A 21,509-nucleotide genomic window follows, 5' to 3' on the forward strand; every position below is an offset into this window, starting at 1 on the left:
CCTTTGCTACATTGTACCTCCATCACCTCACTTTTTTTTTTTTGGAAGGTCTTTGGCTATCCAAGCAAATTTAACTTCAGTGATAAAACATAAAATACTAGTTATAATAGTCTAGAGAGAACTGCTAAACACTATTTGCAAGATTCTGAAAACAGCTAATATAAATATTAATGTGAATGGATTATAAAGTAAAAGAAACTCCAAACTATATTTCTTGATGTAAGGCCTAAAATTCATCACAGAAATGACAACATTAGTAATGTACATTAAATGGTCAATGCACTGATTTCATTTGCAGAAATACCAGTGCCTTGTTGTTGGAGTTGCCCTAGATCCATAGTCTTTAATAGACTATCAAAACTGCTAAATTAAACAAAAAAAAGGGAAATAATTTAGACTGTAAGGCAAAATTGGTGTGAGAAAACCTGCTTTAAACTTTTAATAACTGTTACATATGTTTTGTGTCTTTTGTTTTTACAGATTTCCTTTTTGCCTCTGGAGTGTTTCGTTATGGCAGCCTCCAGTGAACAATGACATCCTTTGACAAATATAGATGCCAAAAAGCCAGACGAAAACAGTGGCCTTGTTTCGTTTTTACTCCAACACAGTGAAATGGTGCTCTTAAAGTTTTGTTATTGACTCTTACTGGAAAAAAACAAACTCCTGACTGGAGCTTTTTTCCCCAGCCCTCTCCCAGTGTTCTTATGGATGCTTGACCCAGTGACATCATGTAGTAGGCCCTGAAGTGTTGTCATAATTAAGTTGCAATGGTTTTATACACTTCCCCATTTCCCAACAGCTTTCTGTCAGTTCTGCATTCTTTTTCCTGGGGCCTGATTTTCCCATGTTATTGGTTAGCAGATAGGCTTGTGGCCTCTTTTGTTCCAACCACCTATGAAAAACGTCAAAGAGCAGACGATCCATGCTATTTTCATGCACTCTGCATCATTATTACCACTCCGATCTACCTGGCGCTGTTGGTAGCCTCTCTTCCTTTTGCTCTGATTGGCTTCTTGTTATGGTCCCCGCTCCAGTCAGCCAGAAGGCCATACATCTACTCCAGACTAGAAGACAAGAACCGTGCCAATGGAGCCACACTGCTCACTGAATGGAAGGCTGCAGGGAACGGGAAAAGCTTCTGCTTTGGCAGTGCCAATGTCTGCCTGCTGCCAGATTCTCTGGCAAGATTTAATAATGTTTTCAATACACAGGCTAGGGCTAAAGAGATTGGCCGGAGGATCCGAAATGGGGCAAGCAGACCACAGATCAAAATATATATAGATTCTCCTACCAACACATCCATCAGTGCGGCAAGTTTTAGCAGCTTGGTCTCCCCCCAGGGTGGAGATAGCACTAATCGTACTGTTAATGCTGGCATCAAAAGGACAACATCAATGGAGTATAAAGGAGACAATTCTGGCTCAAACAACAGTGAGGACAGTAGAGAAGATAAAGGTGGAGCTGGAGAGCCAAATGAGGGAGAAGAAAACACTTGCATTGTCCGCATAAATGGAGAGGATAATGGCCACATGTCAGACACAGAAACAGACACCCTCAATGGCCAGGCTCATGCCAGTGGCCCAGCAGAGCCCTCACTGGAAGGTGACGCGGAGGTCTCAAAAACACCTAACCACAAACAGAAGGAAGGAGATTCTGGGAGTTTAGACAGCTACTCTGCATCACGGGAGTCCTTAGTTAAAGTTCGCGTTGGAGATGGTACAGTGGACCAAAGCACTGTCAACAACAAGCTCCTCTACAAAGCTTCAATCATGAAGAAGACTTCAGTGCGGAAAAAGAAAAATACAGATGAGACCTTTGATCATGAGATCTCTGCTTTCTTCCCTGCCAACTTGGACTTTCTGTGTTTGCAGGAAGTGTTTGACAAAAGAGCTGCGGAGAAATTGAAAGAGCAGCTTCATCACTATTTTGAATACATTGTCTATGATGTTGGGATCTACAGTTGCCATAGCTGCTGTAGCTTTAAGTTTGTGAACAGTGGTCTGCTTTTTGCCAGCCGCTATCCTGTTATGGATGCTGCCTATCACTGTTACCCCAATGGAAGAGGAACGGACTCCTTGGCTTCCAAGGGAGCCTTGTTTCTCAAGGTAAGAGCCTTTTTGAAGCCATCCATATTGACTCTATAGATGTGACAAATTATAAAGTTATTTTCTCTCAGTCATTTCTGTTAGAGTTCAGAGAGGCAATATTCAGATCTAGATTACCTACTATAACCTATATATAGGTTTTGTGGCCTAGATACTGTGTTAAAGTGATGGATGTGCATGAAATAATGAGGGAAATAATGAAATAATGAGTATAATTTCAAGTGTCAAAATTTGAAGTAGTTTTCATGTAATTTTAGTTTCTTTTCTTTACAGAAACGTCTTTAATAAAATGCAGAAATTCTAAGCTTCATAACACGAGTATAGCACAATAGGCGTTATTGTTGGAAACCAGCTTATGCATGTTGTATGTTTATGTGGGAATCAAAAGACAATCAAAAGTCTAAATGCCAGTAAAATAAAACTGAAAGAATTGCAATGAAATGTATGGCTATCCCTCTCTCTTGGTAGCAAAAGAATTGTTAAGGAGAGATACGAAGAAGAGTAAACAAACAAAAAAAAGAAGCAAGGGACACTGGGGAGCACAGAGCTTTTTTTGCTTTATCAACACAGTGTACTTAAATTAACTAATCGTAGTGAGAACAGGAAGCCTGGGGTTATAGGTCTGTAAATCATGAAAAGCAGAAATAAAAGTCTGCATGCAATGACTTGCTTTTCCAAGACTAGTGCCGTTCATGCTTAATTCTTGGAAGAATCTGGCTATGCTCTTCAGAAACTGGAAAGCAGGCTCTTCTAATTTGTGATTAATCGAGAACCAAAACTTTGTGCAGAGATCCAAATCTATAGGCCCAAACCTAGACAGATCTGAAAATCTCCTAGAATACTGGATTTCAGATTTTGAGATTTTGTCACAGTTTGGAATGGGTTTCACTAACTGAAACCTGAACTTTTTTTGTAGTGCTAGCAAAATACATCAGGTGCTCAAATTATATGTACTTTCTAGTGCTTATGCTCATGAGTCCTCAACAAAAGCCATCAATAGCCGTTAAGAATATGGATTGTTAATAAGGATCAGTGGGGGGTTTTGTACCCACTGTTTGTAATTTGTAAACAAAGCAAAAACTTTCAGTATTGTGGCCTGCATAAAAAAAGCAAATTTTAGAATTTGTGGTCTGATAGTGGTTCAGTATTTCATATACATTTGACATACACAAAAACCTATCCGTATCTGAATACAGGTTTCCAAAAATTGAGTCTAAGCTTTCTATACTCTACTCTTATGTGTTTTTAAACAGCTAAAGTTTATTTTTTTCATCATAAAGTACTGTGTGCTGAAAATGAACATACATGTTGTGCCATGTGAATATGATCAGGGTCACAAAGACTGCCCTTCAACATATGCATATATTAGGGATTAAGAGATTAAAACCAATCTGCTTTCCACTGCCCATTGCTGAGTCATTGATTTGCTGCCCTGCTAGGCAGGCCGCAACGTCTCCATTTCTCTTGCAGAAAATTAAGCCTCTTTTCAAAATTCCACTGAGGTGATGAGCTTAATTATGGATTCGAGTTGTTAAATAATGTTACAGTTGTGCAGGGAATAGGGAACGATTATTATGAAGATTCGAAGACGATGACATCATTTTAAAGATGACAATTCTGGCCCAGCTAAAAGAGCATTTTTTTCCTCATGTCTGTGTCATTCTGACATACTGTTCTTTATACCTAAAATATTTTTCATTCTGAGTTAGGTCTATCCTGATATGAAATTACTTTCTGTTTTAACTGTACATTAAGTGATCATTGGTCATTTCTGTGACATAAAAAAGCAAAAACAAAAAAAGAAACCCAGTAGGAATGATCAATTTAAATTTTAGCTTTGAAACAAAGTAGGTTTGAAGGTTGTTTTTCTTGATGTAGTGTTTAATCAGCAGCTGAGTGTGTGTGGACTCCGGAGACAAAAGCTACGGTAAGTAAAAACGTGGTTTGGTTTTGAAGTCAGCAAGAATCAATCCATTAACTTCGGAAGTCTTGAGGTCTTCCACTGGGATAGCAGCAAGCTAGCAAAGCGTATCATAACTGTGGTTGGAAGGTGGCATTCTAGCCAGTACTCTGCCATCCAAAATGGACAGCTTCTATCACTGCTTTTAGATACTAATTTTACTGGCTCTTAGAATATTTTGTATGTATATAATTCGATCCTACATTAAAGTTTATCTCTGTGTGGTTTCAAAGACAGTAAGAGAGCCTTGCAGAACAAGAGTCTCCTAACTGCTTTCCATTTAGAGGTGGCATGGAGTTGTCTCTCTGTCCTATGCAAACTCTCTGTTTTTAAGTTCCTGTGTCCTGTGGAAGGCACTGTGTTCCCACTTCTGAAGTAGAAAAGACATCAATTGAGTTTTGTTTTGGTAGTATACTTAGCAAAGACTGTTCCGCTTGCATAGACTCTGAGTAAAGGAGCAATTGCTCTCTCTGTTGTTTAAAAAAAAAAACAGTTGTGAAAAGTGAGTGAGGGGAGAAGACTTGCATATTTTGAAACTATGGATAAAATCACTTAACGTTTCCAGTCATTGGGAGGATGAAGCCTTTATTCAAATCTTTCTGAACCTCAGGAAAGACTCAACATCCAAATTCCAAAGAATGTTCAGAGAAAGAAACTGGTTCTCATTTAATCAGTATGGTTTGTTTCTTCACTGTAAATGTAACTGTTAAGAAGATAAATTAAAGGTCTCAGAACTAAACATTTAATGAAAGTTGAATTATTTTGAACAAAAAGGCAAAACTGTTTTGAGGGAGTTCTCTTACAAAACAGAACCCTCCTGCCAAGGTGCAAGTGTTTCACATATTTTTTCCTTTCGGAATAGCTGCTGTTTCCAGTGAAGAAGAAATGATTTTCCATTGCCCCCCTCTTCCCTGCCCTGCCTTCACCATCTAGATTGTAAAGTTCAGGTGGAGATTTGGAAGGATTTGAGAGATTTGCTTAGTCATACAGAATTATTTTACCTGAGAGACTTACACAGCTCAAGGGTTATTATTAGTAGCTATAATAGCAATCAGCTCTTCTGTACTGCTTTTCATTCATATGTCTCAGGGTGCAGAATAAAGGTCAATATCTGCTTAATAGAAGCAGAAACTAAAACACGGGAAGGTAAAGTGATTTGATTGTGGCTTAACACCTGGAGCGTCACAGCCAAGGAAAGAAGTTGGAAATAAATTACAGAGGCTTTTAACACTGTGTCATGCTATTGACTTCATGCTACCTAACAGCTATCTGGAGACCCGTGCAAAGGAATTTTGTTAGCCTTGGTCTGTTCTCTTCCTAAAGACGTCTGCCACAAAAGGTGCTGCTGCTGGCGTTTTCCTGACACTGATCACAGACTGGTTTTTCCATCTGTATAGGCTGATGCTTTCCAGGTCAGGATGAAGGCACAAGGATGACGTAGTTGTGGGTAGCTATTGTGTAAAGTCCATTTTGTGCGTAACTGGAGGACTAATTTACATTCGGCACTTTGATCTCTTCAAACTCTAGCAATGTTTCTGTCTCCAGTCTGAGGGTCTCCTTAGGATCTAAGAGTGACTTAGTCACAGAAAAAATAGCATAGAAGAAGGGGTGAAATGTCACTTGCATCTAAGTGACAGTTTCACATCTGAAGTGTAAAACCACTGTTCCTAGTTACCACTAAAGACTCAGAGGAGAAGTTAGCAAATATATAAATCAGCCACTCCATTTTCATACTTTGACAGTCTGGGCCCTTGGGAGACTCTGCCGTGACTCTCTGTTCTAGCATTGCGTTTCACATTAATTTAAAATGCCTAAGAAAAGAACCCTGGAGTCTGCTTTGTAGGTTTTATAACTCCAATTGTCTCTTACTGCTGCTCTGCTACAGATAGAGGAGGGAAGTGGGACGGACACAGATGCTGTCCTGTGCTGGTGATTCCAACTAAAAAGCTAGCTTGTGTGTATCTGTATATAGCATGATGCAGGTTGCAGTGTTCTCAGTTACTCTGCGGCTGTTGGTTTGACACATACATAACTAATTCACAGTGGGTTTGATGAATTTGAAGGGAGTTTTAAAATACGTGTCCTTTTCAGAAACTGGATGATGATTTTGCAGTCAAATCAAGTTTAAAAGTATCAATGAGCACTGAGCAGAAACTCTGTAACGCATCACCTGTTTGGAACTTACCTGAAGGTTTCAAAATGTCAACATTCATCTTTAGATCGCAGGGTTAGTACATACCCTTAGTGACACTGTCTTTCAGGGATGCTGTGTAAGTTTTGGACAGCAGTGTAATAAAACCAGAAAACATCCTTAACTTGACCTGATGAGTTGCTGAATTGGAGAGCTTGTCCATCGTTTTCCAGCTGTATCAATCTAATAAAAACTGTCACTTCTGCCCACAAATTTTGCCTCTCTCTTATCCTTAAATTGTAATAGCTATAACTGTAACGTAAATCTAAACCATACAAGACATCCAAATGCGTACTTGGGGTAGGGAGGTGAACGAAAGAGGCTATTAATTGGTTTTGGAGTGGTTTTCCTCCCACTGAGACTGGGAGATATGGAAGTATAGAGTGTAGAAGGCTGTTCTTCCTACCGTTCTTAGTAGGAAATTATTCTGCTTTTTGGCATCTGCCGAGAGAGAATTTTAGCAAAAATAAGGATTCTTGCTTAAAACACAGTATGTGAACATTGAGCAAAAGCAAAACTGCAGTCTGATGTGGGTAGTTTGAACAGCTAATAGTATTCTAACAAATCCAAAAGGAAAAAATGTCTTGTGGTTTTTGCTAAATTTCTGAAAGCACTTGCATTTAATTAATATTAATTCCTAAGCTTATTAACAGATTTACTTTTCAAATTCTCTGAAAATTAATGCTGTTCTCAGGGAGTACAGTAATTGTGCAGAGTACATGTTACTATTCATTGCTTAAAGGAAACCTAGCAACCTTTGCTTTATGTGCAAAGCTGAACTTGTTTTCAAAAGAGCTGATGTGGTGGTAACAGATGGTAGAAGGAGCAGTAGCTCTGGTTGCAAAACTGCTTTGAAGCACAGGTTTTACTATTTGCTACTCTCGAGGCGCCTGCTTTGTACGATAAAATGAGAGTTCCCTGAATTAACCTCTGTGATTCTCTTTTTTGGTTATTACTGATGCAGATAGATTTTGCTTGGGTAATTCGAGCCGTCTTTACTGTCCCATGCTGACTTGTGTGTGTTGTGGCTGAGAGCAAAGGGGCAAATTCTGCTTTGCTGTTGCACAACATACTGAGAGGAAGCTTTTTTACCTGAGGATTACACAGAAAAGGGGAATGGCTGTTTTCTGACCCTACTAAAAGATCATCTAGAGATTTCAGTGGTTGGATTTTCTTGTCCTTGATCAGTTGTCCAGAATCTACAGTTATCCCAAGATGTATAAAAGAAATGTCTAGTGCTGTTCATGAATTTGTTTAGATAACTCTAAAGCTGTGCCATTTAAGTCAGGAGGGTAACCTAAACATTTTCCACACGTTCAGTTTCTGCTATAAAATGTTAATGCAGGAATTGGATAGAGTCCAATAAACTAAGACTTGTTTTAAAAAAGGAAAAAAAAGACCCTACCACAGCACAGTACCATGTTCCTTCACTTTCATATAATTAATGTTATTAATCACAGTCTTTTTCTCCATTAATGGGAACAAATTAAAACTGTTGTGCAGAATGAAATACAGGTTTGAGAGAATGTGAGTTGTGGGCTTTAACCTCTTCAGAAGAGGAAGAGCCCTTTGTTCATGGCATCAATTTACAGCCACTTTCCCTCACAGAAAATGAAGCTTTGCCAAATAACTGATTCTCTGAGTTCATGCAACAGTAATTGTTGTCACGTAGCAGGTGGAGAAGGATAGGATTCTGCAATAATCAAGTGCAAATGTGGCTAGAAAGAGCTGCAGAGCACCAAACAGAATTTTGAGCTGACCTCTGTAACATTTTAAACTTCTTTAATTTATTTAATATGCTTAAATAACATATTTATACTAATAAATTAGTAATTTAACTAATGCATCTTCTTTAGAAGCTGCTACATATCATTGAAGGCAAAAGGCAGAACTGTCAAAGTACTAAAAATAAGATGGATCTTTTTATACTATGTCTAAGCTAACCAAAAAAAACTACTACAAAGAACACAAAGTACAGGAATCAAAGACATCTTTCTTGGAAGTTACCGCTAATCTAAGTCATCTCTGTGGGACAGGAATGCTTGAATTGTGAATGTGAGTTTTCCTTGGCATCTTCTCTGAACAGTAACAGGGGTGAGGACTTGGGCACACAGTCGGACTGGCTATTCCAGTTAGTTTGTTGGTGCCGACTCTCCCGTTCGTCTTGGAAAATGCCTGAAATGGAAAAAAATGTCCAGGAGGGGTTGATACAATTTGGGAGATTATGGAAAATTGTACTGGAAAGAAGGAGAAACTGTATTTTCCATTTCTTTCTTTTCTGTTCCTCACTGTATTGTTTGCTCATGATAATTACATCGGATGTCTATAAAGATGTCCCCACAGAAGCTGAAATAGGGAGGTACAAGAAGTGTCCTGTTACCAGCACATCTCAGAGCATCAAAGCGGGGAGGTCTGAACCAGGAGTGTGTGTGGAGATACTGCTACTTGTCTATGTACACACTTGCTTTTTCTGCTGTAACTCAGCTGAATCTCCTGTATTTTTACTGGAGCTTCCCTCAAACTTAAACAATATCGGCTACATACGGTTAGATGAGTATTTCTGTGGGAATAAGTCACTGTCACACCTGCTGTGAAGTCTCTTTCTGTGCCCTACTCGTGTTCTCTGTCTGGGGTGTTTTATTTCTAAGACAAACAGTAACTCGAGATACTTGCTTAGATGATGTTCTTCACAAACGCAGTGCTTATACTTTGGTTTTTAAGGAGAGAGCTTTTTTTTCCACAGAGCATGCAGGTGTGGGTTTCAGCCTAGCTAGTTTTTCTTCACAATATGAACATCCTTAGCATGGTTCTTGTCATGACCGTAAATTGGTTTGCTGTAGAGCTATGTACTTCAGAGATGTACCATCTCCAGAAGAATAACGCAGGGATCAGTACTACGGTTCACATTTATTCCAATGGCAAAACTGACACCGTCATGGCCATCTGAGCTGATGAAATGACTGGTTTTGCACATTCACAGTCCAAGATGTGATTGAACTATAATGGCTGAAGCTGGAGCTGTTCTGCGTAGCATACCCCCTCCCTGAAGGATACTTCATGTTGCATGCAGATTATTTACCTTTCACAGCTTTGGGTTTATTGGCCGCATGTAGATTGTGAGGTGATAAACTCTGTGGAGCTCTTTTTTCAGGAGTAAGGCAGAATTTTAGCTCTCTTCTGGTTTGCACACCTGGCTTTGCTTCCCACAGAGGAAGAGGCAATGGCATATTGCTTGCCCTCGCATGTGTATAAAGCCTTTGTATTGGAGGGTACATGTTTAAGAAACTGCCTACTTTATTTAGGATTTTTTTGAATGGCTACCTCCCGGCAATGTGAAGCTTCTAGAAAATGTCACTAAAGGTTAAGTTCCCCTCATAACAAATCTTTTCTATTTGTCTACAAATTATTGGTCAGTGTTTGAGAATCTAGACTGATTCTTTAATTCTTATGTATGGCGCAGTCCCAATTTTTAAGCGTTATTTCCTTCCAAGTAGCTGCTGATTTCTTAACGCAGCAATGACATGTTTGAAGCTGGCTTTGAGCTGGTATTGAAATATCCCTGCTATTTAGGTAGCATTTCCCTGCTTTCTCTTTAAGTATCTGTTGGTGCTTTTCCTGACACCCAGATATAATAGAACTGTTTTGCACTGCTGGGACAGATGTGTGTAAATATAAACTGTTAAAGACAAGATATTTGTCATGTTTGCAGCTTTGTGTATTTATTATACTCGAGTACGGTAAACATGAGATGTGCAAGATTTTCCAGTTTGCTCAGAAAATTCCCATAATAGCAAGTAATGTGATTTAATTTCAAGTTCCTTTTCTTCACTCTGTCTCTAAAATTTCAACTGTTGCTCCTCATTACAATTTTTTTCTTGTCAACAAGAATCTTTCTGCCGTAGCCTTGTTGGCTTGATTTCTTTCATGAGATCTGTTTATTACCTGATACCGGTCTAACTGGAGGACAGACTCCTCCTTAGTCCATACAGGACAAGTCTCTGGTACACAATTACAGGAATATACCCAGTTTTGAATAGTACAGCACAGTATCAGCATGGTCTCTCCAACAGATTGTACTCATGTGCTATGGCATACAGATGAAATCTTTTAATAAGAAGTACTTGATGTCAAGTACTTTTGTGTACTTAACACAGTCAGCACTCTGACTGAAAATAAAAATTCTGAGCTGTCAGTTTTGCGCTTATTTATTTAATTTACAGGCAGGGGACAAATATAAATATGTAGCAGTAGAAACTGGCATTTTGAATTCCAAACACAACCTCAGCAGGCTTTCCCCTTTATGGAAAAAAGCCTCTTTCTCATCTTTTTATGCCCTGCTGCCCACCCCACCCCGCCCGCCCCCCAACAGCTAACAAAATGTAATGTTCAGTGGTGTAACAGGGATCAGAATCCACTCCTAGCTTCCAAATGTTTGACTGGTTTGATTACTTAACCTTTGCAAATACAGTGAGAATCGGAATATATTGTGCATATTTCAGCATAACATTGGAAAATACTGTTTCTCAAAATGATATAATTGGGACTCTTCATTAAACCGCACACATGTTCTCTCAGCTTTAATTTTACCTCTAGGTAACATCAGAGTTTAACAGGATACCACATACAACTTTCTCCTCTTGCAATAATTATCCTATTTTAAAACACTGGGAACTTACAAATATATTTAGATATTACCTCCCTATAAATTTCCATAGACATACAAGAGTGGTCCATGACACAACTGAGACGATACAACGATTTTTAGAACGCAGTATCTGAAGTAGTTCCCTACAGAAGGGTAATTCAATGAATGTGTTATTGACACAGAGCTACTAAAGTAGGACAGTTGAGGTGAACTTAAGTCAGACTTACGGTGAAGGAGCCACTCTGGCTTATTTGCTTACATATATTTTCTTTGTAAATTTGAATTTAGAAGTTTCTTCTGTATTAAGCTGCAAAAATGATGTTGTATTTGTGAAGTGCTGACTTACTTTGGTGGAAGTGGAACCTTCTGCCAAGATCCACGTTGCAGGCTGAAATGAACACTCAGGGCTGCCACGTAGCTGCTTGGGCCGAGTCACGACCATGTAATATACCCTTGAAAATGGAACAGTCTAAAAGTAGCTACAGTATTTGGCTGCACAAAGGAATGTTTTTATGCCGAATTATAGGGCTTGTAATATTCCAGAGGTCAAGTAGTTTTCCTGTCTGCACATCCCATCGTCCTTGTCCATCTGTGGGCCAAATTAGACTGAATAATCAGATTTGCCCTACTATTTTATTTCCGAGCGTATTTAATATACTAGTGCTTCTACTGTAGCTGAGAATTGTCTAGGAGGTTGCAAGGATATTTATTTTCTCTCCTAGTAGTTGTCACAAATATTTGCCTCCATTATGATTGTTCTAAAAATTACTCTGCTTGGCAGTTTACATCAATACTGCCACTCCAAAAAAGCCCCAACAAAACCCCCCAAAACAACAACAAAAACACCAAACAAACAAAACCAAACAAAAACCAAAAGCCCCAAAAGTCAAAAAAGTTGGAGGAAATGTGAAATCTGGGAGACAAGCTGCTTTGGATGTACTTTCACGCAGGCACTTTCTAAGGAAATTCTAATTATGTTAATGTCTTCAGCTTTTGCTTTTTTTTTTTAAATTCATTTTATTTTTAATTAGCAGAGTGTTTACGAAAGCCCCTTTCCTTTTCCCCTCAGGGGTGTGTGTAAAGCAGGCTTTGTTCCTAGCAAGCGCAGAGCCCTGGGGCACTGTCCCCCTGTGGCGGCAACCCCGAGGGGCATTAGTTGCGCTCATCCGCCTGCATGTAGCCGCAGTCAGTCCTTCTTCCAGGTCGTTTCTTGTCATTCTCTGAGAGCGAAAGACCCCAAGTCCACGTCAGTATAGATCTGTGCACAGGGACATTGTACAATACGTATTTATTTATGATTCATGGAAATGAGTGTGATCCTATGTACAAATTGGTTGATGAGTACAAGGCCTTGTCAGGCACTCTGTTAAGGCTGCACAGGAAGTTCTAAAGCCAATTTGAGTTGACTTCTTTCTCTCAACTGACTATAATTTATGTTTGGATGTTCAGCTTTTAGACTTAAATCTTTTTTGCTCTTTGGATAGAGACACTGAAAGTGATTCCATCTGCTTTAGTCAATAAGAGGATTATAAGCAGCACATTCTTGCTATAAGGCAGAAAACTATGTGTGGTATTTTCTTTTTAGTGTGGTTACAGTAGACAGCATTGAAAGATGTACGATGCTTTTTCTCTTCAGGAGATATTGCAAATTTGTAAACTACTAGAGAATTTACAACATACAGCTTTCAGTGTTGAAGAGAAAATCTGATTCTGAGTTAAGTTTGGAAAATACAAATCATACACCTGCCTGCCCTAGATAGTAGAGGATATAAACTAATGGTTTCCCACTTCTCTATTGGAACGGCATATGTTGCATAAAAAATTGGAGAGAACGCTCCTGTTAATTCACCTGTGACACTGTGATATATTCAGACCAAGGCAGCCTGAGGGAGGAAGAAAGAGCTCTGTGGAGTGAAGCTTCTGCAGTACTCGCTAATAGCCGTCCAGCAGACCGGCACATCCTTTGAGACTCTGCTACAGTCTTGTGAGTTTAGGAGAATCCTCTGGCTTAGGGTGAGATCCACCAGTGATTGTCTGTATTTTCCTTGGCTTCCTCTGCCTTCACTCTCCCTGAAGCAGGTTAACTGTATGGGAACAGCAGTAAGAACACCATCAATATCCATTTGGAAAACTGTCTAAAAGAGGACCAAACAGACTGAGGATGCAATACTGCAAGTTGTTTCATACATACTCTTCTAGCTGGAACAAAAACTGAAAGTTAACAAGGCATTGTTGAGAACAAATTACTTCTAAATTCACTTACTGCAAAGCTGACTCTCCAGTTATAAAATGAATCAGATGGTTCTTGGATAGCTGAAAAACAAGAAAACCAACCAAGCTGACAAAATTGTGTCTGTATGAAATGGAGCTCTGCTTGTTATCTAGAGGTGTCAGATGAAATCTGAGCCTAGCCTTGTGAGGGAGAGTCCTCTGCGGTTTTGTTTTCTGACCCCTGGGTACAACTTTCCTCTGTGGGCATTTTCTTTAGTAGTCCATGCAGTGTTGCCACGTTAATTGTCAACAGGAAAGCCATACGCTCAAACTACTTTCTTGACTTAGTCCAAATCTTGATCCGCAGATCACTGGGAACTTTGATTTGCAACTGTGTAAGTCCTGAACTGCCAAAACCTTCAATAGAGTTGAAAACCTAAACCAGAACTTGATTCTAATTTGCTTGTTTGTCTACCAGCAAATATATTTTTAAAAGATTGTAGCATATGATAATGATGAGGAATTATACCACATTCCAGCTTCCCTGGAAGCCTTGCCTCTTCTGTGTGTAAGAGCAGGGGCGCAGGTTGTGTTTTCATCTGGTTGACAGACATGGGGGCTGCTGCTGTGAGCCAAAGAAAGTAAACACTTTGCTGAGACATAGCGAAAACCCCCAACACCTTTGTAGAAGAGTGTAAAAAATCCATCAAAATCCAAAACTTTCTCTGGAATGGAGAAAACATGGTCAAAAGCAGTATTTATTTCAGGTTTCATCCTTTTCCCCGGACTCCCTTGGCATTTTTCCCTTCTGCATTCTAGTCTTACACAGATACCGAGAATGAGACTGCTGACAGTACTGGTATTCTATGGCACTTGAGTGGTGGGCCTGAACCTCGCGTGTGAACTAGAGCTGGGATGCAAGAGAGCGGCAACGCAGCTGGGACAGAGAACCAATGGGATCGCAAAGAGCAGGAGAAAGTCACATTTTTGCATGTGTTGCAGATTGAAATCGAAAAGCTGAAGTAGTGGCGATCAGGAAGGAGTCAGTGTGCTGGCAGCAAGTGGGACCCCAGTAAGCCCCAGAGTGTGTCTCATGGTTTTGTGGGTGCGTGTTTTCAAAACAGAGCTAGATGGAAAGAGGGGTGAAAAAGGTCAATACTGTCTCCAAAGGCTGCCCAGACAGGGTTGGAAGTGGGGTTGTATGAGCTCTTCCATTAATCACCTTTTTATGTCTTCCTTCCCTTCCAGGTGCAAGTGGGAAGTACACCTCAGGACCAAAGAATTGTGGGATACATTTCCTGCACTCACTTGCAAGCTATTGCAGGTACTGTCCTGATTTGCACACCTTCATTTTTCACTATTTCTAGGCCTCTGGTGGTATTCTTGTGCAAAAGTGGCAAGCGTTGCTCCTCCAGTATTTCTGGCAAAGTGCAGTGTGCATTGCAAATAGCAATGAAATAGCAAAGAAAGAAGGGTAGACAAGTATAGCCCCAAACCTTCACATTTTCAGTCTCGGAGTAATTAAGTATTATAGGACACAAACAAAAACATATCCCTGGAGAGCTTTTCTTCTCTTTGCTCCCTCTTAACCAAATACTGTTATTTTAGGAAATACATTACTATCATCATTGCTCAACAGTATTTAACAACCCATACTGTGAGTACCAGCACGTAAACTAAAATTTATTTGTACGTAACTAAGGGATTATCAGAAGATACAAGTTGAGACAGTTTTTCCATCAGAAATCAGCAGCTGGAATAAGCCCAGATTCTCTAGGTTTTGACCTGTAAATTTCATACATAAATGGCTAGCAAGTTAATACACTCCTTGAAAAATTCTCTTGGTCATGTTTAAAAGCAGTTCCACTATTAAAATTACTGCAGCATCACACAGCATGCTCTGTGTCCTTTGTTTCATGAAACAATATTTTCTAAAGTCATTAAATAAAATGCAAAAACTCTTAGCAGGGCGTGGAAGGCTTTTTTTGGAATTTTCACTGAATTATCTTAAAAAAGAATGAGATGTTCTTTAATAGCAGATTTCTGTGTCTGTGAAATATGTGAACTCTGCTACTTCCCATAACCAGACTGGGATTTCATGGAGCTCTGTCGGGTTGCGCTGGGTTGTCGGGTTCCTCCTCAACCATCTTACCACCCTTTATGACCCTTTTTTATGAAAGTATCTCAACACTCAGCTCGCCTTTTAATATTAATATTCAGAACAAGACTGAGGTAGATCTCCATTTTACAACCCAAGTCCAGAAAGCAAAGGGAAGAAAAGTTTAGTACCTTTTATAGATATGAGGGTTGTTTTATTCCATTTTTAGTGTTCTGATGCATATGTTTTTGAAACCAAGATGCTTCTCCATTTTAGCTGTTTGCCTGAACACTCATTAATTCAAATTGACAAATACTTGAAATTCTTGGACATGTCTATTGAAAATTTTCCATTTCCAATCTCTCCTGTCTTTTTGCATCAAAACTATTCGTTCTATACTTAGAGTAGGTGTAGTAATAAAATACAAGGCAAATCTGCAAACCTTTACTTTGTATAAGATCGGAATTGCATTCAGCCAGAGGGGTGGGCATTGTTAGTTTTACCTGACGCAGCTGCGATTCTTGTGCTCCTTCCTGAATGCTGGAGAGCACGACGTAGCCCTTCTAGACTGCTCGAAGACAGCATGTACGCTGCAGACTGAGGCAAGACAGTAATGTATTATAAATGGTAGAACTTTGAACCTATGCGCATGTCTAGGTTAACCCAGTCAGGCAGCTAGCACTCATTCTACTTTGTCAGTGCTTCAGTTGCAGAGAGACAGACTTGGGAACAAAACTGCCAGTCCCTGAAGTACATTAGAGAGACTGGATAGTTCTAAAGAAGATTCATGAATTTTTCAGCTACATTTTAACAATGTAACATCCTCCTCTGGTTTTCTATTTTTAACTCTGGAATTATGGTAATGTACTGTGAGATTACTGTTGGGGAGCTAAGATTTGATGCTGTTCTAGTTTAGGTTATAAACCTCCATTTTCAGTCTGTTCCTTTTTACTAGCTGGTCAGTTATTCTCAGTTAAGTCTTTGATAATTACACTGTGAAATCCCTAAAATATTAAAGAGGAAGAGGGGGGGAATGAAGAAGAATGGAGAGGTAATGTTCTATTTTCAAAGTCAGCCTAAAGCTTCTTCAAGGGTAAAACGCAACCTTTCGTTTTCCTACTTACGTTCTTCTGTCATATTTTTAGGCTTATCTGGTTCAAACTACATTCAGATAGAGCAGACAATGATTTAAGAATCTAACTGTCCTTTGATATATCATATTAGTTTATGTAATGAAATGGAAAACTAAAGTTCATAAGTTTGGCAGAGCTGTGCTTTCTGATTTGTATCATCTGATTCATAACATTTCACACATTAAAAAAATTAGCCAAAAAAAAAAAAAGTTCAACGATGTAAAGATGTGGTATCTATAAAAACAAGCACTGTTTAAAAGGTTAGCCATTTAAATCATCTTGTCATACACGGCTGAGTGCAATTTGGCTTCCCTTCTAGGATACATAAACTTACATTTGACAGTCCTGATACATGAGTATAAAAGGAAGGGATCCAACTGCTCACGGTCAGGGACGAACTACTAATGCTTTTTTCAAGAGATGTGCTGGCTCAACTCTGTTCTGAGTAATTACTGTCTTTTCAGACCTGACATTCACCTTTTTCAATAAAACTTTAGAATTAGATGTAGCTTATCCTCTCAATTCTCTAGCTTTTACTGAATGGTGCTATGAAGTAGCTCTTCATTTCCACTGTGGAAATAGCTGCATTTCAGTGACAAATGAAGGGATCCTTTACGAGACTGGAATGTAATTATTTTCCAAGGGGCTGTTAAGCATACCTGATTCTTCTATGTCTTTCAATTAGTCAGTGATTAATGTTCTGGCCAGGTTTTGCTGCCTAGAATCCACCCACCTCCCAAGTCCCTTTGAGACGTGCCTTTCAGAAGCCCCACCAAGCCATCAAAACCAAGTAAGCCTCAAGCTATTCCAGCCCAGGTCTAGATGATGTCGCATGCTGGGCGCCATCTCGTAACCTCGTTCACGTTCCTGTTTTGTGTTTAGTGTGAATGTGGTCATTAGCAGTACAAGTAACTGGCAACTCGCACTTCTCTAGCACCAGAGTCAGGTTCCACAAGCCTACATGCAGCTTAAGCAGAAGTCAGCTTGGGACTGAGAGAGATCCCTCAGTGTTTGGAATTCTGACACTGCAATCCGGAGGAACCTCAGTGCTAAGCATCCATAGGCAGTGGTTCCTCCTATGTTTCTGAAATAGCAAAGCTGATGTATCCACACCATGGGAGCCTACCCTTGCCCCCTCCTCGCAGTTGTTGCACTTGACTGGGGACCTGACCTAGCTGAAAAGGGTGGGGTTTTTTTGTTGCTTTGGTTTTTTTGGGTGGTTTGGTTTTGTTTTCCCAGCCTATCCTGAATTAAGTATGTTACAAGTGTAGGGGTCTGCTTAATCAGTCACAGAGTCAGGTGTGACACAGCCTGTCTCATAGCAAAAACGAAGCCTTTGGTTGTGACTTGGCAACAATTTTTCCTTTTGACTAGGTTTTACATCTTACACTTTACAAGCTTTTTTGCTCATCTTCCCCAGGTTCCCTGCCAATATATCCCAGAGCGCTTGTCCCTGCTGAGAACTCTGGTTTTAAAAACCTCCACCGAATCTTTTAATTTCCTCTGAGTAGGCCTCTCAGCTGCTTTGTTCAACCACCACAGTGCTACTTCTGATGTCTTTCAGAGTAGGACAAAACAGTCTTCCTCAGAGCACAGTACCTACCTGCAGTTCTAACTAAAGTCAGGATTTCACTTAAGCATTCCCAAAGGGAATGGAAAGGACAAGTATGATTATCCTATAATGAACACAGGTGAGGTATGTATTTATGCTGGCTGAGGTTTCCCACACTACCTTCTCATCCTTCCACAAAATTTGAAGCCAAGGGGAACTTGCAAGGAATTTAGAAATACTGACTGCAGGAACCAGTCACAACACAATTATTTGCATTTTTCCAGGCCAGTTACTGAGGAAAAGGGAGTAGAGCAATTAGCACAAATCTGTATTCTATGGTTAATCGCTGGTGGCAGTCAGTCAGATCAGTGATTCTGTCTGAATGTTTAATTAGAGCTGAAGGCTGGAGGAGGTGGTTGAATGTTAGTGTTGGGAGTTACTACCTAGTTCTCTTCTGTTAGTATTCACTGATGCTACTGCATTTCAGCAGCAGTTTCTGAAATGTCCGCTCCCCTGATTGTTTGGGATTCAGGTTTGGCTTCTCCTCTACTTAGGTGTCTGATTAGTTCAGTTCCCTTCGTCTCCAAAGCTATTGATCCTTGGGAGCTGGCAAGACTGAGTCTCGCTAGTAACTTTTGCATACAGATACATGCAGTACCTGCTGTGTAGTTGCAGTAAGCTGGATACCGTTAGTTTAATATTAAACCTCAGAAAACAGTTATATTCAAGTCACATTAGAGGATCCCGTCTTTTGCCATGGAAACGTAGCTCGCTTTATTGCAGACGTTCCACGTAGTGTACTGAAGTGCAATTACTTCCATGACCTCTAGTGGGGATAATCAGAGATGCCAGACTATCGCAAGTTCTACACTTTTTTGAAAAAGAAATGAAAAAGTCATCTGTTTCTAGAGTTCCAAGGCTACTGTTTTCCTGTAGAGCCCTGAGGTTATCATCTGGTGTATAGTGCTGCGACAAAGGCTCAGCATTCTTACCGAGGAAGATGTATATCACTATGTAGTTAATGCTTTTTTAATGACAACAATGCATGTTGCAGACACCTTTTACAATATCTTCCTAAAATGTTTCTGCCTGTCTGTCTTCTGTTTTTCTCAAGAGTTTTCTGTTTTGGAGAATTTTACCTTTGAGTGTTTCAGTTAAGTGGGTTCGCTACATTCTTCACACTGATCTGTGACAGGTTGCTGCCCGAGTTTTATGCCCATATGGTAACAGCCACATTATCACTCATCCTAGTGAAGCCATGCTAGATGGGTAATTCACAGAAAATGCAAAAAAACCTTGACAGTTCACGGATGTAAGCGTTGATCTTGGTCAGTTAAGCAATTTATATAATCGGGACTTTGTGGGGAGCAAGATGTTACTACATTCTTGTCAACAAACACCATGCTTAAAAGTTACATTATAGAATCGTTTAGGTTGGGAAAGACCTTTAAGACAAAGGCAGGCCAGAAGAAAGTACTGGCCTAAGGAGATGAGACAGCATAGAAAGATTTAGATGCTGCAAAAGGAAGACAGGCCACAAATCTGAGTAAGCTTCACCAGGAATGAGAAAGCTGGGCCTGCTCAGCTTCAGGATGATCTTACCAAAGTGTGTAAATACCCAAGGGGAGGGTGTAAGGAAGATGGAGGCAGACGCTCCTTAGCAAGGCCCAGTGACAGGACGAGTGGCAATGGGTGCAAACTGAAACGGAAGAAATGCCGTTTAAACAAAGGAAAATGTTTTTTATTGCAAGGGTGACCAAGCACTGGAACAGGTTACCCAGAGGTTATGGAGTCTCCAACCACAGAGATACTCAAAACCTGACAGGACACGGTCCTGACCAACCTGCTGTAGGTGACCCCGCTGGAGCAGAGGGGTTGGACTAGACAATCTCCAGAGGTCCCTTTCAAGCTCATGCTTTCCATGAAGCTGTAATTTCGCCTGTATCTTCAGTTCTGCAGACTGTATGTGTTAGTCACGCACACCTTTTGTGGTTAGTGTCACCTGCTCCAGGCTGTATTTATTCCACGTGACCTATTTCTCATGCTTTTGTCTAGCTACGTCTTCACTGTAGGGCTTTCTGGTGCTGTTGTAGCAAGGGGGTTTCCCAAGAATACACTGCTCTGGATTTGTGTCAAGCTGTGTGATTAGGGTACTACGTGAACTTGAGGTCCAAGTAACTAGAAACTGTAGGTTAGGGAACAGATCCAGGAAGCACTTGTACCTGCTTTTCTATTACAGCCCAACTGGTAAAGATTTGTTGGGAATAACACGAGTGGAAGAAAAAAAATCAGATTATTTGGAATTACCAGTCCGAAGAGATGAGGCAGTGTCAGAACCTACTTAAAGCGCTCTCTTTCCCTGGTCATGTTCTTTTCCATAGTTGTTTTAATTATTTAAGATTGCATCAAATCATGCTTGGCTGAACACTTCTGATTTAGTTTGTATTTAATTGTTGTTTTAACCCCTCCCCTTCACAGGTTAATAGTGGTAGGAAAATGAAGTCCTAATGCCTAAAGTTTGTCTGTATGCTAACGCAGTTACAGTGTGCTGCGGAGTTCACATATTAAAAGTCTATAAAGAGCGCTGGTGACAGCTGCAGTTGAGACAAGTGATTAACAAGCTGTGAGGATGTTGCCTTAAATAATCACCGTCTCCATAGTGGCCACTGAAAGCTGCCTTGGACATACATAACTAATGTTTCTAATTGTGTTTTACACCTTTCTATCAGCTAGCACAAAAGAGTAAATTAGGTTAAAATAAAATTGTAGTCAGAATAAGTAATTCTGGATTTGTTGCTTTTCCTTCCCATTGTGGCATTTGAAAACAAATCTTTTATTTTGAAGAAAAGTAATGTTGTTCTGACTTAACATACCATTTCAAGTCTGCAACAAGCAAAACTGTAACTGTTACCTATAGGTACAGTGAAAACAAAACAAAAGGAAAGACAATATGGCAAACAATTATTTCTAAAATGTGTCTCTTCCTGCTCCCTTCCCCACATCACACTTTTGCTGTAATCATTTTAAGAGAGCCAGTAATTAATTTTTTTCTTAGACTTCATGTCACCTAATGTGCTTGAAATTAAGTGTGGTTAGTTGCTATAATTAAAGAGCTCTTTTGTGTGTCAGATGGTTTCACAAACAAAAAAATATTTGGCAACCAATCAGTCTCAGCCCTTTCATATCACCCCTATAAAACTGGGGCACAGCCTCAGCACACGCAGCCTAGTGTAACTTCCCTGCAATTGGTGAAAAGGATCGGGTTCTTTATTTCTGAAGTACTGCCTACCTGCATCTCTATCTACACATACCTTTAAAAATACAAAAAAAAAGTACTTCCGAGTTTAGGCGTTCTTACTTGGAACACAAATAGAACCCTTCTTTGCATGGACTGCTACAGTATGAGGAAGTTAAATTTGTCATTGATTTATATTTACTAATAACACTTGAAAGTTAAATTTTTAAAAATTAGAAGGCAAAGCAAGTTCAAGTGGTTTACCCCAGAACATCCTGTCCAGTTTTGCCTGAAGTAGGATTTTAACTCCGAACTCCTGACTATAAATGTAGTGCATCAGATCCTCCTCCTCCTGTGGCTAGAAACATCATCGTTTTGG

General features: G+C 39.8%; 1 protein-coding gene across 1 annotated transcript in view; it reads left to right on the forward strand.

Annotated features, from left to right (window-relative positions):
* Nucleotides 1-767: 767 nt before the first annotated feature.
* The window catches only part of SMPD3 (sphingomyelin phosphodiesterase 3, neutral membrane (neutral sphingomyelinase II)), a 34,207-nt gene continuing 13,465 nt past the window's right edge, over nucleotides 768-21,509 (forward strand). The window contains exons 1-2 of the mRNA XM_009695048.1: nucleotides 768-2,105; nucleotides 14,361-14,436. Of these exons, the coding sequence (XP_009693350.1) occupies nucleotides 768-2,105; nucleotides 14,361-14,436 (1,414 nt within the window). The remainder of the gene's footprint in view (nucleotides 2,106-14,360; nucleotides 14,437-21,509) is intronic.

This window comes from Cariama cristata, unplaced genomic scaffold, assembly GCF_000690535.1.
Source record: "Cariama cristata isolate BGI_N322 unplaced genomic scaffold, ASM69053v1 scaffold5592, whole genome shotgun sequence".
In the NCBI taxonomy this organism is placed as follows: Eukaryota; Metazoa; Chordata; class Aves; order Cariamiformes; family Cariamidae; genus Cariama; species Cariama cristata.